This window comes from Cucurbita pepo, chromosome LG04, assembly GCF_002806865.2.
Source record: "Cucurbita pepo subsp. pepo cultivar mu-cu-16 chromosome LG04, ASM280686v2, whole genome shotgun sequence".
Classification (NCBI taxonomy): Eukaryota; Viridiplantae; Streptophyta; class Magnoliopsida; order Cucurbitales; family Cucurbitaceae; genus Cucurbita; species Cucurbita pepo.
The window spans coordinates 6800221-6818732 of NC_036641.1; the positions used below are offsets into that span (position 1 = coordinate 6800221).

The following is an 18512-nucleotide window of genomic DNA, read 5'->3' on the forward strand; positions in this document are numbered from 1 at the left end:
AGAAAATTCATGGTTAAACGGTTTTGTTTGGAGCAATTTTATGATGGGTGACCTCATGGAATCTTCCCGAGATACATGCAAGTGAGAACAAAAGACGGTTAAAATTTTAAAATTTTAATAAAATTATCACAAAATATATTTAAAAAAAAAAACACATGGTTAATTGGTCAAAACTCTATTAATTGTCAATAATAATCAATTATTTGAATGATATTAAATATTTTATTATGTTTGACATTTTAATGAGTTTAAATTAAGCCAATTAATGATATTGTAAAAGAGTCAAACTATTTGACTTTTAAGTATTAATTATAAAATTAATAAATATTTTATTAATTTTCATTACCATTTCAAAATTTTGACTTTGTGTTTTGAATTTTAATTTTATGAATTCAATACGACACGTGTTCGTTAGATTCTTTGGAACAATTTGGATAATTACATATAAAATGATGAACTATTTAGTTACTCGAGATTCTCCAAGAACACAATTCAATCCGAATAAAAAAGAACAAAAAAAATACAAAATTTAACTCGAAAAAATTAAAATGGATCCAAAAAAATATACCAGTGAGACAAGAGATTCGAGCTTCTTATTTTTCGACCAACAACATGTAATTTTACACAAGTTAAGTTATGCTCAAGTGGTTCAATATTTCGAGGCAAAAAAAAAAAAGAAAAAAAAGAAAAAAAGTGGTCGGACGTGTTGAACACTGCTCTTTTGTGGGAAACACTCAGCATTTTATACTACTACACAATGTTCTATGGACGGGTATTTATAACATAATCTATATTATTTATTTCTAAAATAGGTTTATATTTATATATTTTTAATTGTAAGAAAAAAGGAAAAACGCTTTTAAAACGCGTCTGCTAGTGAAAGGTTTCCACACCCCTTAAACGGTGATTTGTTCTCATTCTCAACGAATGTGGGACATCACAATCCACCCCCTTCAGGACCTAGTGTCCTCGCTGGCACTCGTTTCTTTATCCAATCGATGTGGGACCGCCCCTAAATCCACCCTCCTTTAGGGCCAGTGTCCTTACTGGCACGCTGCCACATGTCTACCCCTTCAAGGAACAGCAAGAAGGCTGCCACATCGTCGGATGACTGACTATAATACCATTTGTAACAACCAAAATCCACCGCTAGCAGATATTGTTCTCTTTGGGCTTTCCCTCTCGAGCTCCCCCTCAAAACTTTAAAACGCGTCTGCTAGTGGAAGGTTAACACACGCCTATAAAAGGATGATTTGTTCTCCTCTACCACAACTAATCTGGGACATCACAATTGGTTTTTAATACCAAAGAGAACAAATACGAAAGAAAACAAATAATAGAAGCTGAATCATGTTAGAAATATTTTAAAACATGAAATTATGTTTAAAAAACTTCTAAAAAAATTAAATAAATTTCCTTTAATAATTTTTTGAGCTGCGGCATCAAGAAGGTTCCATTAAAAAAGAAGAGGTAGAAGAAGCAGCAGCAGCAGCCATTAATAACAGACTAGCTTTGCTGGCTGATTGAAGAATTATTGAACAAATTGTTGTTTAATTTAAGCATTGTTAGAGACAAATAATGGAAAAGAAAAAAAGGGTTTATCTTCTTTTCCAATTCAGTAATATCTGTGGTCAAATTAAACCGATGAACAGTCCAAAAATATTTCATCTCCCTCTGTAAACAGAACTTGGGCGATGCTCTTTCGGTATTCTAGACCCGTCAAGAGCTTCATAGAGAAAAGGCCAAACCCAAATTTTCCTTTCTCTCACTAATAATGCTCTCACTGGTTTTGAATATAGAAACTTGGTATTCCTTCACCTGGCTGTGTAGAATGATTGTTTCTACTTCTTGGTGTGAGGCCTGGTTTTGATTGGCTCAAATGCCTGTTTCTTCTTAAGGAGGAAGAACACAACTCGTTTTTCGAGCCATAAAACTTCAAAACCCTTCGAACCCAGTTGAGTTTTCTGTGATTTCTCTTCTGGGTTTGCCTCTTTTTTGCTTGTGGGGTTCTCTCAGAGCTCTGATCTTCACGATTTTGTGATCTGGGTTGTGTTATAACTTGTGGGTTTGCTGTAATTTCTTGTATTTCGATGCACTTTTCTGCTGGAAGGATTTGTAAGTAGGCGTTTTAGAGAAAAGTATGTCTCAAAATTCTAAGTTATCTTGTTCCAATGTCATATTACCTGCTGGGTTGAAGGCGAAGAGGGCTAGGGAGCATTTCCATGGCCAACGGTGGAGTAATCTTCTTTATCTCTTGCCATTTGGCGTCATTTTGATTGTGGGTCTTTGGTATATTTTGAGTCTTTGTGATGGGAATTCTGCTCGGGAAGTGGAGATTCCTGATACGTGTAAAGAGAAGGCTTGGAACTTGCTGAAGCATTACAATGTTAGTGAGAGTCAGTTTCATGCTTTGGCTTCGTTCTTCTTTCATTCAGATCAGGTACTCTTTCTTGAGCTCTCTCGTTATTGATCTGTATTGCTCTTGTTTTACTTCTGGGATGTTTTCAATCATGAGCTTTGAACTTCCCTCAAGATAAGAGTTACAAGATAGTAACCTGTTTCCTCATGAATGTGGTGTTAGGAATCACGAACCTCCACAATGGTATGATATTGTCTGAGCATAAGCTCTCGTGACTTTGCTTTTGGTTTCCAAAGATGTATTCCTTACCTATAAACTCATGATCAACCTCTTAATTAGCCGATGTGGGATTCCTGTTCGAACATTCCTGAACATGTGGGTACGGTGATAACTTGCTTGTTGAGAAAGAAAGAAGTGTTGAATATGGTGTCCATTTAGTTTTCTATTCAAGAGCACTCAAGATAATATCATTGATGCCATTGCAATGGAGGTTCAAGTTATATGCAAAGTCTTGTGCTTTTAGTCAAAGCTTGTAGAAAGCTGGTTCATTAAGTGTTAATTGCAAGACGCATTGTGAATTCAAAAAATGGCTGCAGAGATCCAAAAGTCTGCAAATGAGTCCCAGCATTTCTTGGCTTCTCAATGAAAAAATAAGTGTGTATGTTAACTTATTGCCACCCACAAAACACAGTGACTTGGGTTCAAAGAACTTGAAGGACTATTCTTTTGTAAACGTGTGAGTTCCCACATTGATTTGAGAGGGGAACGAAGCATTTCTTATAAGGGTATGTAAACCTCTCCCTAGCGGACGCGTTTTAAAATCTTGAGGGGAGGCTCGGAAGGGAAAGCCCAAAGAGGACAATATCTGTTAGTGGTGGCCTTTGGCTATTACAAATGGTATCAGAGCTAGACACTGGGCGGTGTGTCAACGAGGATGTTGGGCCCTCAAGGGGGGTGGATTGTAAGATCCCACATCGGTTGGAGAGGGGAACGAAGCATTCTTTATAAGGGTGTGGAAACCTCTCCCTAGCAGACGTCTTTTAAAACCTTGAGGGGAGGTTTGGAAGGGAAAGCCCAAAGAGGACAATATTTGCCAGTGGTGGCCTTGGGTTATTACAAATGATATCAGAGCCAGACACCGGGCGATGTGTCAACGAGAACACTGGGCTCCTAAGGGGGATGGATTGTTAAATCCCACATCGGTTGGAGCAGGGAACGAAGCATTCCTTATAAGGGTGTGGAAACCTCTCCCTAGCAGACGCGTTTTAAAGCCTTAAGGGGAAGCCTGAACGGGAAAGCCCAAAGAGGATAATATCTATTAGCGCTAGATGATCTATGTTGATCCTAAATTTCTTCCCTCTCCATATTAATTATTAGTCCACCCAGTTGTTGGTTATCTATCAATTATTGGCTGCATTTCCAAGAAAAATCTTTATGTGCTTGGCGAATGCTTTAAATGCTTGAATTCATGTTCATACCAAACAATATTCTCATTCTCATCAAATGTGTATTGCAGGCAGCATCTCTTCAGTGTGCTGAAGACCCAGGGCCTGGTATTGGCCTGAAAGAATGCATAGCTTGCGCTTTGAAGATGCTAGAAGAGGAGCTAAACTTGCAAAAGCAGCGTGGGTGGCTTTCTGAAAATTTACAACCTGAAGGCCAGTGCCCAATTAGGGGTGAGATGGATTCCTTCAATAATGATCTGTTGCAGTTAGTGGACAAGACACGCTCACTTACTTCACAATCTTCTTTTGCTTTTGTGTCTCCTTGTCATCAGATTCATAGAGAGGTTAGACTTTTGTTGCTGAATACTTGCTTTTCATGTTGATGCATTACAACATAATCGTCTTTTTTCCTTTCTGTTGAGTGTTGGGAAATTGGGTACGTGTTTCAAAAAACATTTTTTTTCGGAAATCTAAGGGTGTTTACTGTTAGAAACCACGAACCTCCACAATGGTATGATATTGTCCACTTTGAGCATAAGCTCTCATGGCTTTGCTTTTGGTTTCCCTAGAAGGCTTTAGTCTAATGGAGATAGTGTTCCTTACTTATAAACTCATGATCTTCCTCTTAATTAGCCAGTGTGGGACTACTTCTCTCAATGATCCTCAACAATCCTTCCCTCGAACAAAGTACACCCATAGAGCCTCTCCCTTGAGGTCTCCTTCTCTGGAGCTCTTGAACAACCTCTCATTAATCGAGGCTCGACTCCTTCTTTGGAGCTCTCGAGCAAAGTACACCATTTGTTCAACACTTGAGTCACCTTTGACTACACATTCGAGGCTCACAACTTCTTTATTTGGCACTCGAGGATTCTATTGACATGACTAAGTTAAGGACATGACTCTGACACCATGTTAGAAACCACGAACCTCTACAATGGTATGATATTGTCCACTTTGAGCATAAGCTCTCATGACATTGCTTTTGGTTTCCTCAAAAGGCTTTACTCATGATTTTCTTCTTAATTAGTCAATGTGGGACTACTTCTCTCAATAACCCTCAACAATCCTTCCCTCGAACAAAGTACACCACAAAGCCTCTCCCTTGAGGCCTCCTCTCTAGAGCTCTCGTGTAGTCTCCCCTTAATTGAGGTTCGACTCCTTCTTTGGAGCCCTTGAACAAAGGAGAAAGTACACCCTTTGTTCGATACTTGAGTCACCTTTGACTACACCTTCGAGTCTCACAACTTCTTAGTTCGACATTTGAGGATTCAATTGGCATGACTAAGTGAAGGACATGGTTATGATACCATGTTAGAAACCACGAACCTCCACGATGGTATGATATTGTCCACTTTGAGCATAAGCTCTCATGGTTTTGCTTTTGGTTTCCCCAAAATGCCTCAATCCAATGGAGACAGTGTTCCTTACTTATAAACTCGTGATCTTCCTCTTAATTAGCCAATGTGGGACTACTCCTCTCAATAATCCTCGACATTTATTCCTTTAAGAAATGGAGTCTGGTTCATGCACTTGTGGATGAACAACAAGTCAATGAAATCCAAGCAAACTTTAAAGTGAATAAATGTACTCAATTTTTATCATGTTTCAGGCAATAGTAATTTATCCCTTGCATTATAACTTGGCCTATGCCCATGGGATTTAGGTAGTCCGTCTAGAAATCTTTTCCATTTAAATGTTCTTCTCTAATTCTCTATCTGTGAGCTTAAGAACTTTAAAATGCTGAAATAACATTGAATAATGAATTATTTTATTGATTCATTTATTTTCTGGCTTTCATCAGAAGATCTTGCATTCTAAGGAAATTGGAAACGAGCCTTCGCGAAGTTTGAACGGATTAGTAATGGCGTGTTTATGGATCCTTGCTGTAGTGATATCATGTCTGAAGATGTCTAGTTTTCATTTGAAACTAAGGAACCATAAGCATAAACCAATAAAGCATCCCTCGGTCGAGAAGCAGCCAATGATTCAACTGCAGCAAGTGTTGCTACAGAAGAAGCAGTTAGATCTATCTCCAAGTCCTCCTAAAGGGGCTGGAAAATGGAGAAAGAAGCTTCTTATAATATTTGTTTTACTTGGAGTTATTGGATCCTTTTGGCTCTTTTGGTATTTAAACAACAAAATCATCTTGAGGAGAGAAGAAACACTTGCGAACATGTGTGATGAGCGAGCTCGAATGTTACAGGATCAATTCAACGTTAGCATGAACCATGTTCATGCCTTGGCTATTCTGGTCTCCACTTTTCACCATGGCAAGCATCCTTCTGCCATTGATCAGGTGAATACCTCTCTCTTTTGTAATTTGTGCTGTTTTTGGCTCATTATAGCCTTATCTTGATGCTTCATTAAATTGCTGCTTTTAACCTTTCCAAAATAGTAGTCCAATACTACCTCCTTAAGCTGGACAGAAACATCACTTGTGCGGGAAAATGTCGAGATACAAATCTTTGGTCTCGGACAATAGTTTTTTTTAATCTAATAATTATTTGCAAAAAGCTCTGTGACTTGTCGTTTTGGAGGGACGGATTTCACGGTAATGTGTCCAAATCTATCAAATTGGGATTGGACATCTTAGTTAGTGAACCTTGTTAGAAACCACGACCTCCACAATGGTATAATATTGTTCACTTTGAGCATAAGCTCTCATGACTTTGCTTTTGATTTCTCCGAAAGGTATCATACCAATGGAGATGTATTCCTTACTTATAAACCCATGATCATCACCTTAATTAGCCAATGTGGGACTCCCTCCCAACGATCCTCAACAATCCTCCCCTCGAACAAAGTACACCATAGAGCCTCCTCTGAGGCCTAGCCCTCGATCAACCTCCCCTTAATCGAGATTCGACTCCTTTCTCTGGAGCTCTTGAATAGAGTACACCCTTCGTTCGACACTTGAGTCACTTTTGACTACATCTTCGAGGCCACCAACTTCTTTGTTCGACACTTGAGGATTCAATTAGCATAGCTAAGTTAAGGGCATGGCTCTGATACTATGTTAGAAACCACAACCTCCATCAATGGTATGTAGTCTACTTTGAGCATAAACTCTGGTAGTTTTGCTTTTAGTTTCCCCAAAAGACCTCGTACCAATGAAGATGTATTCCTTACTTATAAACTCACGATCATCCCCTTAATTAGCCAATGTGGAACTCCTTCCCAACAATCCTCAACAAACCTACTAGTTATTTCTTTCATCTGTCCATGACTTTTTTCGTATAGATATCGTCTTAATTGTAGTCTCTTTCCCACAGAAAACATTCAGTGAATATGCAGAAAGAACATCTTTTGAGCGACCACTAACCAGTGGCGTGGCGTATGCTTTGAAAGTTAACCATTCAGAAAGAAATCAATTTGAAGAGGAACACGGGTGGACAATTAAGAAGATGGGAACAGAGGACCAGACTCTTGTTCAGGATTGTATTCCTGAGAATTTGGATCCTGCTCCCTTTCAGGATGAATATGCCCCTGTCATATTTTCACAAGAAACTGTATCACATATAGTTTCCATCGACATGATGTCGGGAAAGGTATGCTTTGTTGCCTATTACGGTATATTCGGCGTTCCTGTATATTAAGCAGTCTCTAAAAGGGAGTATAAGATGGAGATCAATGAAACATATCTTTTAGAAGCTCAGGTGCACTAATATATATTATGTTCAATTAATAGGAAGACCGCGAAAACATCTTACGAGCAAGGGCTTCGGGGAAGGGAGTACTGACATCGCCTTTCAAGCTTCTTAAGTCCAATCACCTAGGTGTTGTACTCACTTTTGCTGTCTATAACACTGACCTTCCTCCTGATGCAACACCAGAGCAACGTACTGAAGCTACTGTTGGGTACTTAAAGAGATATCCCCTTTTCATTTTAGGAATTTATTGAATTTTTGTGTGTATATATCTACAAACTGAACTCTTTTACCATGACTGATTTGATCAAAAGGTATCTCGGAGCATCCTATGATGTTCCATCACTGGTGGACAAGCTTCTGCACCAACTTTCCAGCAAACAATCAATTGTTGTTGATGTTTATGATACAACTAATGCATCTGGTCCCATCAAGATGTATGGTTCTGATGTGGTTGATACTGGTCTATTGCACATTAGCAACCTGGATTTTGGAGACCCTCAAAGGAAGCATGAGATGCATTGCAGGTAGGATTTCATGGTTAATTGTTCATGCATTTATGAGGTAACGTTTAAGTTATTTGGTCTATTCGAGCCATTTGTTAACGTGCTTACAGATTTAAGCAGATGCCTCAATTACCATGGATGGCTATAAATGCATCAGTGGGAGTTCTTGTTATTACTTTACTCGTTGGACATATATTTTATGCGGCGATAAGTCGAATCGCAAAAGTGGAGAATGACGTTCGTGAGATGATGAAACTCAAAACTCGTGCTGAAGCTGCAGATGTGGCAAAGTCTCAGGTGAGTTTAGTTTTGTGTGGTATTATTACGCTCATGTCTATTATTATACAAAGCTCATGTGAAATCCCACATTGGTTGGAGAGGAGAATGAAGCATTCCTTATAAGAGTGTGAAAACCTCTCCCTAATAGACATGTTTTAAAACCTTGAGGGGAAGCCCAGGAGGAAAAGTCCAAAGAGGACAATATCTGCTAGCGGTGGGCTTGGGCTGTTATAAATGGTATCTAAGTCAGTCACTGGATGGTGCGAGGCACTAGTCGGAGTGTAACGACCCAGACCCACCGCTAGCAGATATTGTCCTCTTTGGGCTTTTCCTTTCGGGCTTCCTCTCAAGGCTTTAAAACACGTCTACTAGGGGAAGGTTTCCAAGGTTTCCACACCCTTATAAAGGGTGATTTGTTCTTGTTCTCCCCAACCAATGTGGGACATTACACGGAGTAAGGCTATACTCTCTCGATTTGTTCTTGTTCTCCTCCCCAACCAATGTGGGACATTACACGGAGTAAGGCTATACTCTCTCCATAGTAGACGCGGAAAGTCCAAAGAGGACAATATCTACTAGTGGTGGGCTTGGGTTGTTACAAATGGTATCCGACTCAGTCACCGGACGGTGCAAGGCACTAGTCGGAGTAGGGCTAGACTCTCTCCACAGTAGACGCGTTTCAAAACCGTAAGTCTACGGCGATACGTAACGGGACAAAGCGGACAATATCTGCTAGTGGTGGGCTTCAGCTGTTACAGCTCCAATAGATCATTAAGAGCTATACCATTTTTTTTCTTTGTTTGTATTTACTATATTTCTTCTCGATAATCGACTCTTCTCCTTTTGTAGTTTCTTGCTACTGTTTCTCATGAGATCAGGACGCCAATGAATGGTGTTTTAGGTAACTATGAAGTTCATTCAGTGGATATTTTTCATTTAACCAAACCATCAACCTCAAGTAACAGGATTTTTGCAAACAAAACACTCATTTTCAGGGATGCTGAAAATGCTGATGGACACTGATCTTGACCCAAACCAACAGGACTATGCCCAAACTGCATATGATAGTGGGAAAGAATTGATATCACTAATAAATGAGGTTCTTGATCAAGCTAAAATAGAATCAGGCAGGCTTGAACTCGAAGATGTACCGTTCGATCCTCGAGCTTTACTGGATAATGTGCTGTCGATGTTCTCTGGAAAATGCCATGAAAAGGGGATAGAGGTAAAAATCAAGTTAAGAACATGATTTTCACTATTTCTGNTTTTTTTTTTTTTTTTTTTTTTTTTTTTTTTTTTTTTTTTTTGCTTGAGAGCAGTTAGCTGTTTATGTCTCTAATCTAGTCCCGGAAGTCCTCATTGGCGACCCGGGACGCTTTCGGCAGATAATCACCAATCTTGTGGGAAATTCGATCAAGGTTATTTATACTAACACCATTTCCTTTGTCCCTAAAATTGTGGTTACTCTTTGAGTTCATGTTACCAATATTGTGGTTGTAATTTTCTATCATTTACGAGCAGTTCACCAACGACAAAGGACATATATTCGTTACCGTGCACCTAGCAGACGAACTGAAGACTCCGCTTGATGCGATGGACAGCGTGCTAAGACAAGGCTTAGATTTAGTAAAAGATACGTCGAAAAAAAGTCATAATACATTAAGCGGGTTTCCAGTTGTTGAAAGGTGCAAGAGTTGGGAGCATTTCGAGATATTTAGTAGAACGGATGCGATGAAGGAAGACGACTTAATTAAATTGCTTGTATCGGTCGAGGATACAGGCCATGGAATTCCTTTAGAAGCACAAAGTCGAATCTTTACGCCTTTTATGCAAGCTGATAGTTCGACTTCGCGTAAGTATGGTGGGACTGGAATAGGACTGAGCATCAGCAAATGTCTGGTGGAACTAATGGGTGGAGAGATAGGTTTTGTGAGCCATCCTAGTGTTGGCAGCACATTTTCGTTTACTGGATGTTTGAGAAAAGGCGATACAAGGTCTCTCGATACAAAGTGGCAGCAGAACGATCCAACCGTATTGGATTTCCGAGGACTGCAAGCGTTGGTAATAGATAATAGAAGCATTAGAGCTGAGGTAACAAAATATCATCTCAAGAGGTTAGGGATCTCGGTAGATATAGTTTCGAGTCTGGTTTCAGCGCACGAATACGTAAAGAACAATTGCATCAAAAGGTACAATCCTCAGCCTCTTAACATTATTTCTCGAGTTTTAGCTTGACCCTTAACCGTAATATACTACGGATCATTGCCGATCGGTTGATCGATTCTTTATGTTCTTTTCCTCAGTCCATCCAAGTCATTGGCCATGGTGCTTATCGACAAAGATGTATGGGATAACCAAACCGGTCCGATGATCGCTCGTGTATTTGAAGAACATGGGGTAAATGGCAAAGAAGAATCAACACGAAGTCCTAAGATCTTTCTCTTGGCTACCTCTGATCTTCAAGAGACGAGAGCTCTGAAGTCGACCGGTTATATTAGTAATGTAATGACGAAACCCCTTAGGTTGGGTGTCTTGATCGGATGCTTCCAGGAAGCTTTCGGGAAGGTAAATCGAAAGAAGCCGTCGATTCTCGGGAACTTACTGAGAGATAAGCAAATACTGGTGGTCGATGACAATGCCGTTAATAGACGAGTCGCAGAAGGCGCTCTAAAGAAATATGGAGCCAAGGTTACCTGTGTGGAAAGTGGTAGAGCTGCTATTTCCTTGTTGAAACCACCACACAAGTTCCATGCCTGCTTCATGGATCTTCAGATGCCTGAGATGGACGGGTAAGTAATTTTCCTATGTTCACTTCGACATGGACTAATCTTGTTATGGCTTTAGAGATAGCAGAATGTGATTGGCTTCAATTATATCCTAATGTTTAGCTAGATGGGCTATAGAATTTTTAGATAGATCGTACGAAGTAGTTTCGGGTGGCTAGATTTAACGCTTCCTTGTGGGCGTCGGTCCCTAGCCCTTTTGGGATGGTGAGATTTAACGCTTCTTTGTGGGCGTAGGTCCATAGCATAGAAGTCAATCTGAATGGTTCCCTCCCGTACGAAAAGTAATTGACAAAATGACTCGTATGGAATTTTTTTGAGTTTGGCCCGAAAACGAAACTCAGTTTGTTCCCTTTCGTCAAGTAGGACAAAAAAGAGGTATACGAACGACTTTTGCTTTGCCTTAGACTCGATTATTTTCGGGTGGCTAGATTTAACACTTCCTTGTGGGCGTCGGTCCCTAGCCCTTTTGGGGTGGTTAGATTTAACACTTGTGTGCGTCGGTCCCTAGCCCGTTTTCACGAGTTTAGCCTTATTCTTTTGGATTGGATTCCTTCTCTATCGGGGCGAGAATCCTTTTATTCGAGCCTGTTTTTTGTATGCCCTTGTCTTAGTGTTTCCTTTCTCTCAATGAAAAAATGCAATTATCCCGTGACGAGCAGGTTTACAGCAACACGAGAGATACGAAATATCGAAAAGAAGGTTAACGAGGACATTGCTTCTGGGAAAGCATCAAGTGATATGTTTGGGAATGTGGCTGTTTGGCATACACCAGTGTTGGCCATGACAGCTGATGTGATTCAGGCTACAAGTGAAGCATGCATGGCCTGCGGGATGGATGGTTATGTCGCAAAGCCTTTCGAAGAAGAAAAATTATATTCAGCTGTAGCTAGATTCTTCGAGTCTGATGGCGGGACTAGAATATGAATACAATGACTAGTCGTAGCCTCCTATTTCGAGTTTAGCGACCCCGACATCTCGTAGAATCATCCCGAGTACGCACTGATCTTTCCTGTTGGGTAAGTATTTGATACTGTTCTGGCAATTGTTGTTTCAATGCAATCATGGGCAAGCTGGTTTTAGTTTCAATGTTCTTGCAAAAATAATGAAACTCAATACTTTTTTCAGTGACGACGGGATCGATCTGAATGGAGGCTATACGCCATCGAGGGATCAAGGTACGATTTATGATCAACGAACACTAACCAGTGACTTCATGTACTAATCTTTCCTGCCTGTCATGTTGTAGTTAGTTTTACATGATGTCGTGAACGTGAAACACTTTTCTAAACGCTCTGCATCGATCGCAGTATGTTGCCCAGGCAAGTACTCCACAAGGGTAGCAGTATGCTCAAGTTGCTTCTCTTTCAGTCATGCCATTTGCAAATGAACCAATGTGAATGCACACGCCCGACATCTCAGCTGCAAGACTGGATACCGAAGTCGAATGAGCGTTCCATTTTAGTGCCCATTCTACCATATAACGACGCAGCTGGTCATTTCGATATAAACACAGGAGCAAACAAGGCTCGTCATCACGGGGTTTATTAAAATGTTGGCTGGATTCCGAACCCGAATCAGCTTTACTGGTTTCATGAGCTCCATGAATGGCAAATTGTGGAATGAAAAGCTGCTTCCATTAACCAACCCTTTTTATTGCTTAGCCTACAACAATGAAAATTGTGTCCGGATGATTATCGTCCAACCAATCCTTGGATCTTAATTCTTTGGTGCTTCTGAATAGGTACAACTCTATACCGACCCCAACGGGATACCTTTCACCGCGCCACACAATTCTTTCACCAAATGCTCTCTCAGACGTTTCCACTCCTGCCCCCGCAAGCAAAGATGTTTCATTCAAGATACTAGGCGACCAAATGAAAGTGAACAGCTCGAGAAAATCTTCTAGAGAGCGTACTCTTTGTTTCGACTCTCAATATGGTTCTCGCCATTCATGGCCAAAAGAAGAATAAGATGAATAACATGTCTTTGTAACTCCAGATAAGTAGTCTAGAATCATTTTCAAAATGTATGGTATTTTAGGACGAGAGATTTACTTGTACAGCTGAATATATATTTCAAATTCTTTGCGCCACGGTTGTTCTCTGCTTCAAGCATCTTGAGATTGCAGATCATGAAACTTTCAAGAACAATTTACATTGCCAAAGTTCCCAAAATCAGTGCAATGAAGAGGAGAAAACTGCTGTTCATAGACAATGGAACGTGAAAATTCTTGGTTGATAATTTATAACATTTGTGATCAAACAGCAGTACTGGGAACCTATAGAATATCAAGAACCATCACATAAATTACATCAATCGGGTTGAAAATAACAACAGACCAGAGAGGAAATCCATGGCCCTAAGGATCATGATAATAATGAGCTAACTTTTAGCAGCTATCTTTTTATTAAGTTCTTTGAAAATCTACACGTTTGATTTTATTTTACCAGTTTAATTAATTTATACAAACTAGTTAATCCAACTGTAGTGCTATACCTTGATTTGAGGCTGTTATTAGGTGTCTTGATTAATCTGATACAAATTCGAACCAGGATAAAATATGCTATCTTAGCTTTCGACTGCTACTTACAGCTGCTTATTTCGAGCACTCGAAACTCCTTGCCTGGTATACCACCATGTCGAGGACAATTCTATCGCTTGCTTCTGTGGCATTCGACTTGCCATTCGTTTCAATTAATTTGTCTTCAGAACCTGAAAAAGGGAGTGATTGTATTTGAGACAATAATGTCACAAGCGTTTGATTTTTTTTCTTCTATACCTCCTTTAGAACTTACTTGAATTGCTGGGAGGATCCTTATTAGCATGAACCACCGTATCCTGGCCAATAGAACTACCGACCGTTTTTGTTTTCATCTCATCACTGTGGGCTGCTGTGGACCCAGCTGAGTTCAATGTCACAGTCCTTGCAGGAGGCATATCATGGTCATGATGACCCTCATACGTGGTAAGAACCACTTTTGGATCATGAGATGCCCTCTCTACATGTTTCTTAACTGGACATCCAGGACTTGAGCATCTGTAGTAACTCCTGCACAAAATAATAACACAAATAGAATTATCAACCAAGTTTATATCTATAATAATTATTCGATTGGGAGGAGAACGAAGCATTCTTTATAAGGGTGTGGAAACCTCTCCCTAGTCGACGCGTTTTAAAAACCTTGAGAGAAAATTCGAAAGGAAAGATTCGAAGAGGACAATATCTGTTAGCGGTGAGCTTAAACTGTTACAGTAATCCACGCCTAAAAACATGTAACTTCATGGACCTAAAAACCAAGACATGAATGCTCTTTCTTTCTCCTTACAGTGATTGGATCCATATAAGTGTGGGCTTTAATTTACATGACTAAAGCATTAATCTATATTTCTTCACCAATAATAAACAAGAGCATGATGGGAAATGAAAAAGGGAAGTAATCTACTCAGGAGAATTAAAAAAATTATCGCTCAGCAATATTCATACAACCCTTCAATTTGTTAACTATATTCAATCTTAGACAAGATTTTGCAATTGATTAATCAATACCTAGGATTTGGATTGCCTTTCACCAGTTTCTGTCCGTACTTCCGCCAGCGGTATCCATCGTTAACAATGTCAACCTCACTGGGTGTTTGAACAACAACACGAGATTCAACCGTTGACTTGTCTGCTACTGTCACGTCAATATTACATATTTTCTTCCTGTTGAGAATAATCATGTGTTAGTCCACAATTGCACTGATTAAAAGAAAGAAAAAAAACAGTCCGTGCTTTAGCGTACTCTCGTTTCAAGTCTCGTGTATCATCACTGTCCACCTCATCATTGATCCTAGACCTTTTCGAAGCTTCATCTTTTTCCTTATCATTGGCCATGTCTAATGACAGTTGAAGCGCATCACCCGGCTCAGTTTTACGAGGTGTCTGGCCAAGTGCAGTGGAGGGCTTATCTTCAAGTACAGAGACAATGGAATAAATCAAAGAACTTCCGAGTATAACCAAACCAAGATTTGAAACTATATAGTTTCTTTCTTACCTTGTGAACTTCTGGATGCATGATCATCTAGTTTTTCTTCAACCATGTTAACAACTCCAACAGCAACAGGAATGTGAGGTTGAGGTCTAGGGTGATCGTGTGGGCCAAAGTAAATAATATCTGTAATTTTCCCATCATGAGTGCGCTCCAGTTGTTTTTTCACCATGCAAGTTGGATGCGTGCATCTGTAATAGCTTCTAACAAAGACATTTCCTTTTACTAGTTTCTGACCATACTTTCGCCAGTTATATCCATCCTCTGACACTTTCTCTCGTATTGTAGAGGTGATACTTACTTTCAAGTCAGGATGCGAGTCCTGATCCGCATGAATTGGGTTCTGGGTCACTTTCTCAGCAACTGTATTAGAGATATCTCCTCGATCCACTAGTGGGATTGTAACGTCAGGCTGCTTAACAGCCTCTTCAAGTGTCTCCCTGGAAGCTGCAGTGTTTTTGTGATCAGAGTTTGATGCATTTGTTCCACCAGGATCCTCCTGAGACGCTTGCGCTTGGCTAAATGAACTTTGTTCATGCTCCAATCTATCAGAATCAACTTTAGTCTCTATTTGGTCCCCTGAAGAAACCATATGCACAGTGAGCTTAGATCATAAGCCACAGAGCTCTAAACAACTCTTATTCTTCACACTTCGATTGATCCAGGAACTGAATGCCACGCAACATCCAGCTGGATACTGAAACCTGATAAGAGATGTAACAAAAAAGATCTTTACTTCGAAGTCAGATTGGACTTGCTTGCCTCCAAACAATTTATAATTATTCGAGAATGGTTATGTGCATGGAAAATAAAATAATTTGAGGATGCTGCCTTAAAAACAAGCAATTCTATTTTACTTCAGAGTAGTAATCATAAAGAAGGATTAAAGATTTGAATCATAGTCAGCATCCCCAAGTTCATGAATTATAACGTCAAGCAATGTCTCATTTCGAACATGAAAAGGTGTTCATACTCATGAAAAGTGGAAATTTCCATTTACCCCAAGAACCAAAAAATGGAAACTACAGTGTCAGCGTCGATTTAGAATACTAACCTTTTCTAATAGAAGAAGAAGGATTGACATTGAAAATATACCGTATTTAAACCAAAACATTGAGCATTTAATAGTTTAGGGAAACGCGACAAGATATATTATTCAATTTACGAGTTCATCTGAATTCTCAATTAATGACCAAATTTTTTTTAAAAGAAAAAGAATATACACAGAAATTGAATTCAGCGCACAGCAATCCACTTGCACACCATTCGATGAAATCCACGAGGCGAACAAAAAAAACTATAGTGCTCGAAGTTAAACTCTCACTCCTACTTATAGCTTAGAAAGAGCAGAGAAACAATTAGTAACTAATTTCGTTCAAAACATGCAGTCCAAGTAGGATCAGCTCGAGCTGAGTTATTAGATCTCCAGGTTCCAGTAACGATCAGAACAATTAAGATCCAAATTACAAAATTCCGACTTCAATTTCAGAATCACATACGAATATAGGTTAAAAAAAAAAAAAAAAAAATTAGAACTGTGTAAAAATAGTGTGGAGGTAGTAATTTGTATTTTCCTAGAAAAAAGTATTTGTTATTTTAGGTTTTGATCTCTTGGCTTTCCCCCCTCAAATTTATTATAATGGAAAATTGCTTTAAAGAATTATATGATCATTATTTTAGTTTTTTTTTCTTATTTTGTGGAATTAAAATTTGTTAATGAAAAGTTGATTTTATTATTTATTAATATAATTGAACCGGACTCAATTTCAACATGTTTCATAATTACTCCCAAAACACGAGATCAATAAGTACGAGCCACTTAACAATAAAATGTTCGTTGAATCATAGCTGATTAATTAACAATAATACGATTCATTTGAACATAATCAACTAATTATTAAGATGAATTAATAATAATACGATCAATTTAAACATAACTCGACCTCAGTAAAGAGAAATGAGAAGCATTGGAAAAGATTCCCAAATAAAAAAAAAAAAAAAAAAAATACTCGTCTAGTGCTATAATCACAAACTCTTTTCCTAAAATTACAATAAAAATAGTGAGTTAGACACGAGAAAGGGAAAAGAAAAACTCAACCTCCACCTCAGACGAAGCCTCGAAGTTTCAAGCCCTAGAAAAGCACACAGGTGTAGTAATTTGACTTGGAAGCACAGAATTCCGCCAGAAAATAGCCACGACCGTCAATTAAGAATCCAGCCTCGGAATTCGAGCAGGCGATTGAGAGCTGCAGAAGACGAGCTAAGTCAGTGAAGAAGAGAATAAATGGAAGTCAAATTCAACCTCCGATGGAGAAGAAGGTGCAGTGAGGAGGAAGAAGATGAAGAAGAAGAGAGAGAAGTAAAATTGAAATGGTTACAGTTGAGAAGCAGTGATTGGAGCTCCGGCTGAGAGGCGTCCGATGAAGTTCCCGGCAAAGTTGGTAACAGCTAAGAGCATATTCTATGGCCGTTGTTTGGTAACGCACAAGCTTCCGCTTCCAAAATTCCTTGATGCTATCATTTATATATTACTAATTTACGAACCTATTATCATTCCAATTTACTTTTCTTTTCTTTTCTTATTTATTTATTTATTTATTTTAATTTCAACACCACTTTTACCTACTAATCATCGGTTTAGAAAACCGACGACCGTCGAATATGAACCTCACGATTTTAAAACGTATTTATTTCGGAGAGGTTTTCACACCCTTCTAAGAAATGTTTCATTGCCTCTCACATCGATACGGGATCTTACAATTCACCCCCTTGGGGGCCAACGTCTTCGCTAACACACTATCCGTGTCCGGTTCTAATATCAATTTTAACCGCTCAAGCTCACCGCTAATAAATATTGTCAACTTTACCTCGTATCATCTTCAGTCTCACAATTTTAAAACATGTTTGTTAGGGAAAGGTTTTGTAACGACCCAGATCCACTGCTAGCAGATATTGTCTTCTTTGAGCTTTCCCTTCCGGGCTTCCCCTCAAGGCTTTAAAATGCGTCTACGTCCCCCGATTGTGATGAGTCGTCTGCCTGGCACTTTGCTTTAAGGTCAGGATGTGTCAATTGCCCATTTGTCTGTGCCATGGATTGCATCAGTCCCATCATCACAGTCATATTAGGTACTTTCGGAGTATCAAAGTTTGCTCTCAGTAGACCAGATGGAGAACTCCTATTCCCGGATTTGGGTTCGCATTTACTGACTGTTCTTGAAGTGGGGCTTCTAAAGATGGGTTCTCCTGTACCCTTGCCGGCTCGCTTCGAGTACGTTTACGTCCCCAATGGGTTCTCCTGTGTCGTTACAGGTTTTCACACCCTTATAAAAAATGTTTTGTTGCCTCTCCCATTGATATGGGATCTTACAATTCACCCCCTTGGAGGTCAACGTCTTTGCTAGCACACTGTCCCGTGTCTGGCTCTAATATCAATTTTAACAACTCAAGTCCACCGTTAATAAA

At 39.4% G+C, this 18512-nt stretch overlaps 2 protein-coding genes across 5 annotated transcripts; one reads left to right on the top strand and one right to left on the bottom strand.

The window, feature by feature from the left end:
• The first annotated feature begins 1626 nt into the window (after positions 1-1626).
• On the top strand, positions 1627-13123 carry LOC111792395 (histidine kinase 2-like). Of its 4 annotated transcripts, none has more exons than XM_023673813.1 (15): positions 1627-2440; positions 3876-4148; positions 5606-6100; positions 7077-7352; positions 7493-7662; positions 7766-7978; positions 8068-8254; positions 9086-9137; positions 9232-9461; positions 9556-9654; positions 9758-10425; positions 10540-11025; positions 11682-12038; positions 12148-12237; positions 12330-13123. In XM_023673813.1, exons 1-13 carry the CDS (start codon positions 2141-2143, stop codon positions 11944-11946), a joined length of 3714 nt encoding a protein of 1237 aa, XP_023529581.1. In that variant the 5' UTR covers positions 1627-2140; the 3' UTR covers positions 11947-12038; positions 12148-12237; positions 12330-13123. The 4 variants fall into 4 exon arrangements, with proteins under 4 accessions (XP_023529581.1, XP_023529582.1, XP_023529580.1 ...); XM_023673814.1 differs by having other exon boundaries at positions 12148-12197; positions 12269-13123; XM_023673812.1 differs by having other exon boundaries at positions 12148-12197.
• A 113-nt stretch (positions 13124-13236) lies between these two features.
• LOC111792448 (WRKY transcription factor 1-like) lies at positions 13237-17552 on the bottom strand. The gene is made up of 7 exons (XM_023673917.1): positions 17429-17552; positions 17149-17296; positions 15057-15754; positions 14805-14970; positions 14570-14725; positions 13818-14071; positions 13237-13734 (listed from the first exon to the last, which is right to left on the bottom strand). Exons 3-7 carry the CDS (start codon positions 15640-15642, stop codon positions 13619-13621), a joined length of 1278 nt encoding a protein of 425 aa, XP_023529685.1. The 5' UTR covers positions 15643-15754; positions 17149-17296; positions 17429-17552; the 3' UTR covers positions 13237-13618.
• Between the last annotated feature and the right edge of the window lie 960 nt (positions 17553-18512).

Bases quoted from the DNA above. Each gene is read 5' to 3' on its own strand.
- LOC111792395 (XM_023673811.1), top strand. From the start codon at position 2,141: ATGTCTCAAAATTCTAAGTTATCTTGTTCCAATGTCATATTACCTGCT. The intron at 2,441-3,875 runs GTACTCTTTCTT...TGTGTATTGCAG, and splicing joins TCTTCTTTCATTCAGATCAG to GCAGCATCTCTTCAGTGTGC. The intron at 4,149-5,605 runs GTTAGACTTTTG...GGCTTTCATCAG, and splicing joins GTCATCAGATTCATAGAGAG to AAGATCTTGCATTCTAAGGA.
- LOC111792448 (XM_023673917.1), bottom strand. From the start codon at position 15,642: ATGGTTTCTTCAGGGGACCAAATAGAGACTAAAGTTGATTCTGATAGA. The intron at 14,072-14,569 runs GTATTGATTAAT...TATTTTGTGCAG, and splicing joins AAAGGCAATCCAAATCCTAG to GAGTTACTACAGATGCTCAA. The intron at 13,735-13,817 runs GTAAGTTCTAAA...TCCCTTTTTCAG, and splicing joins GGATCCTCCCAGCAATTCAA to GTTCTGAAGACAAATTAATT.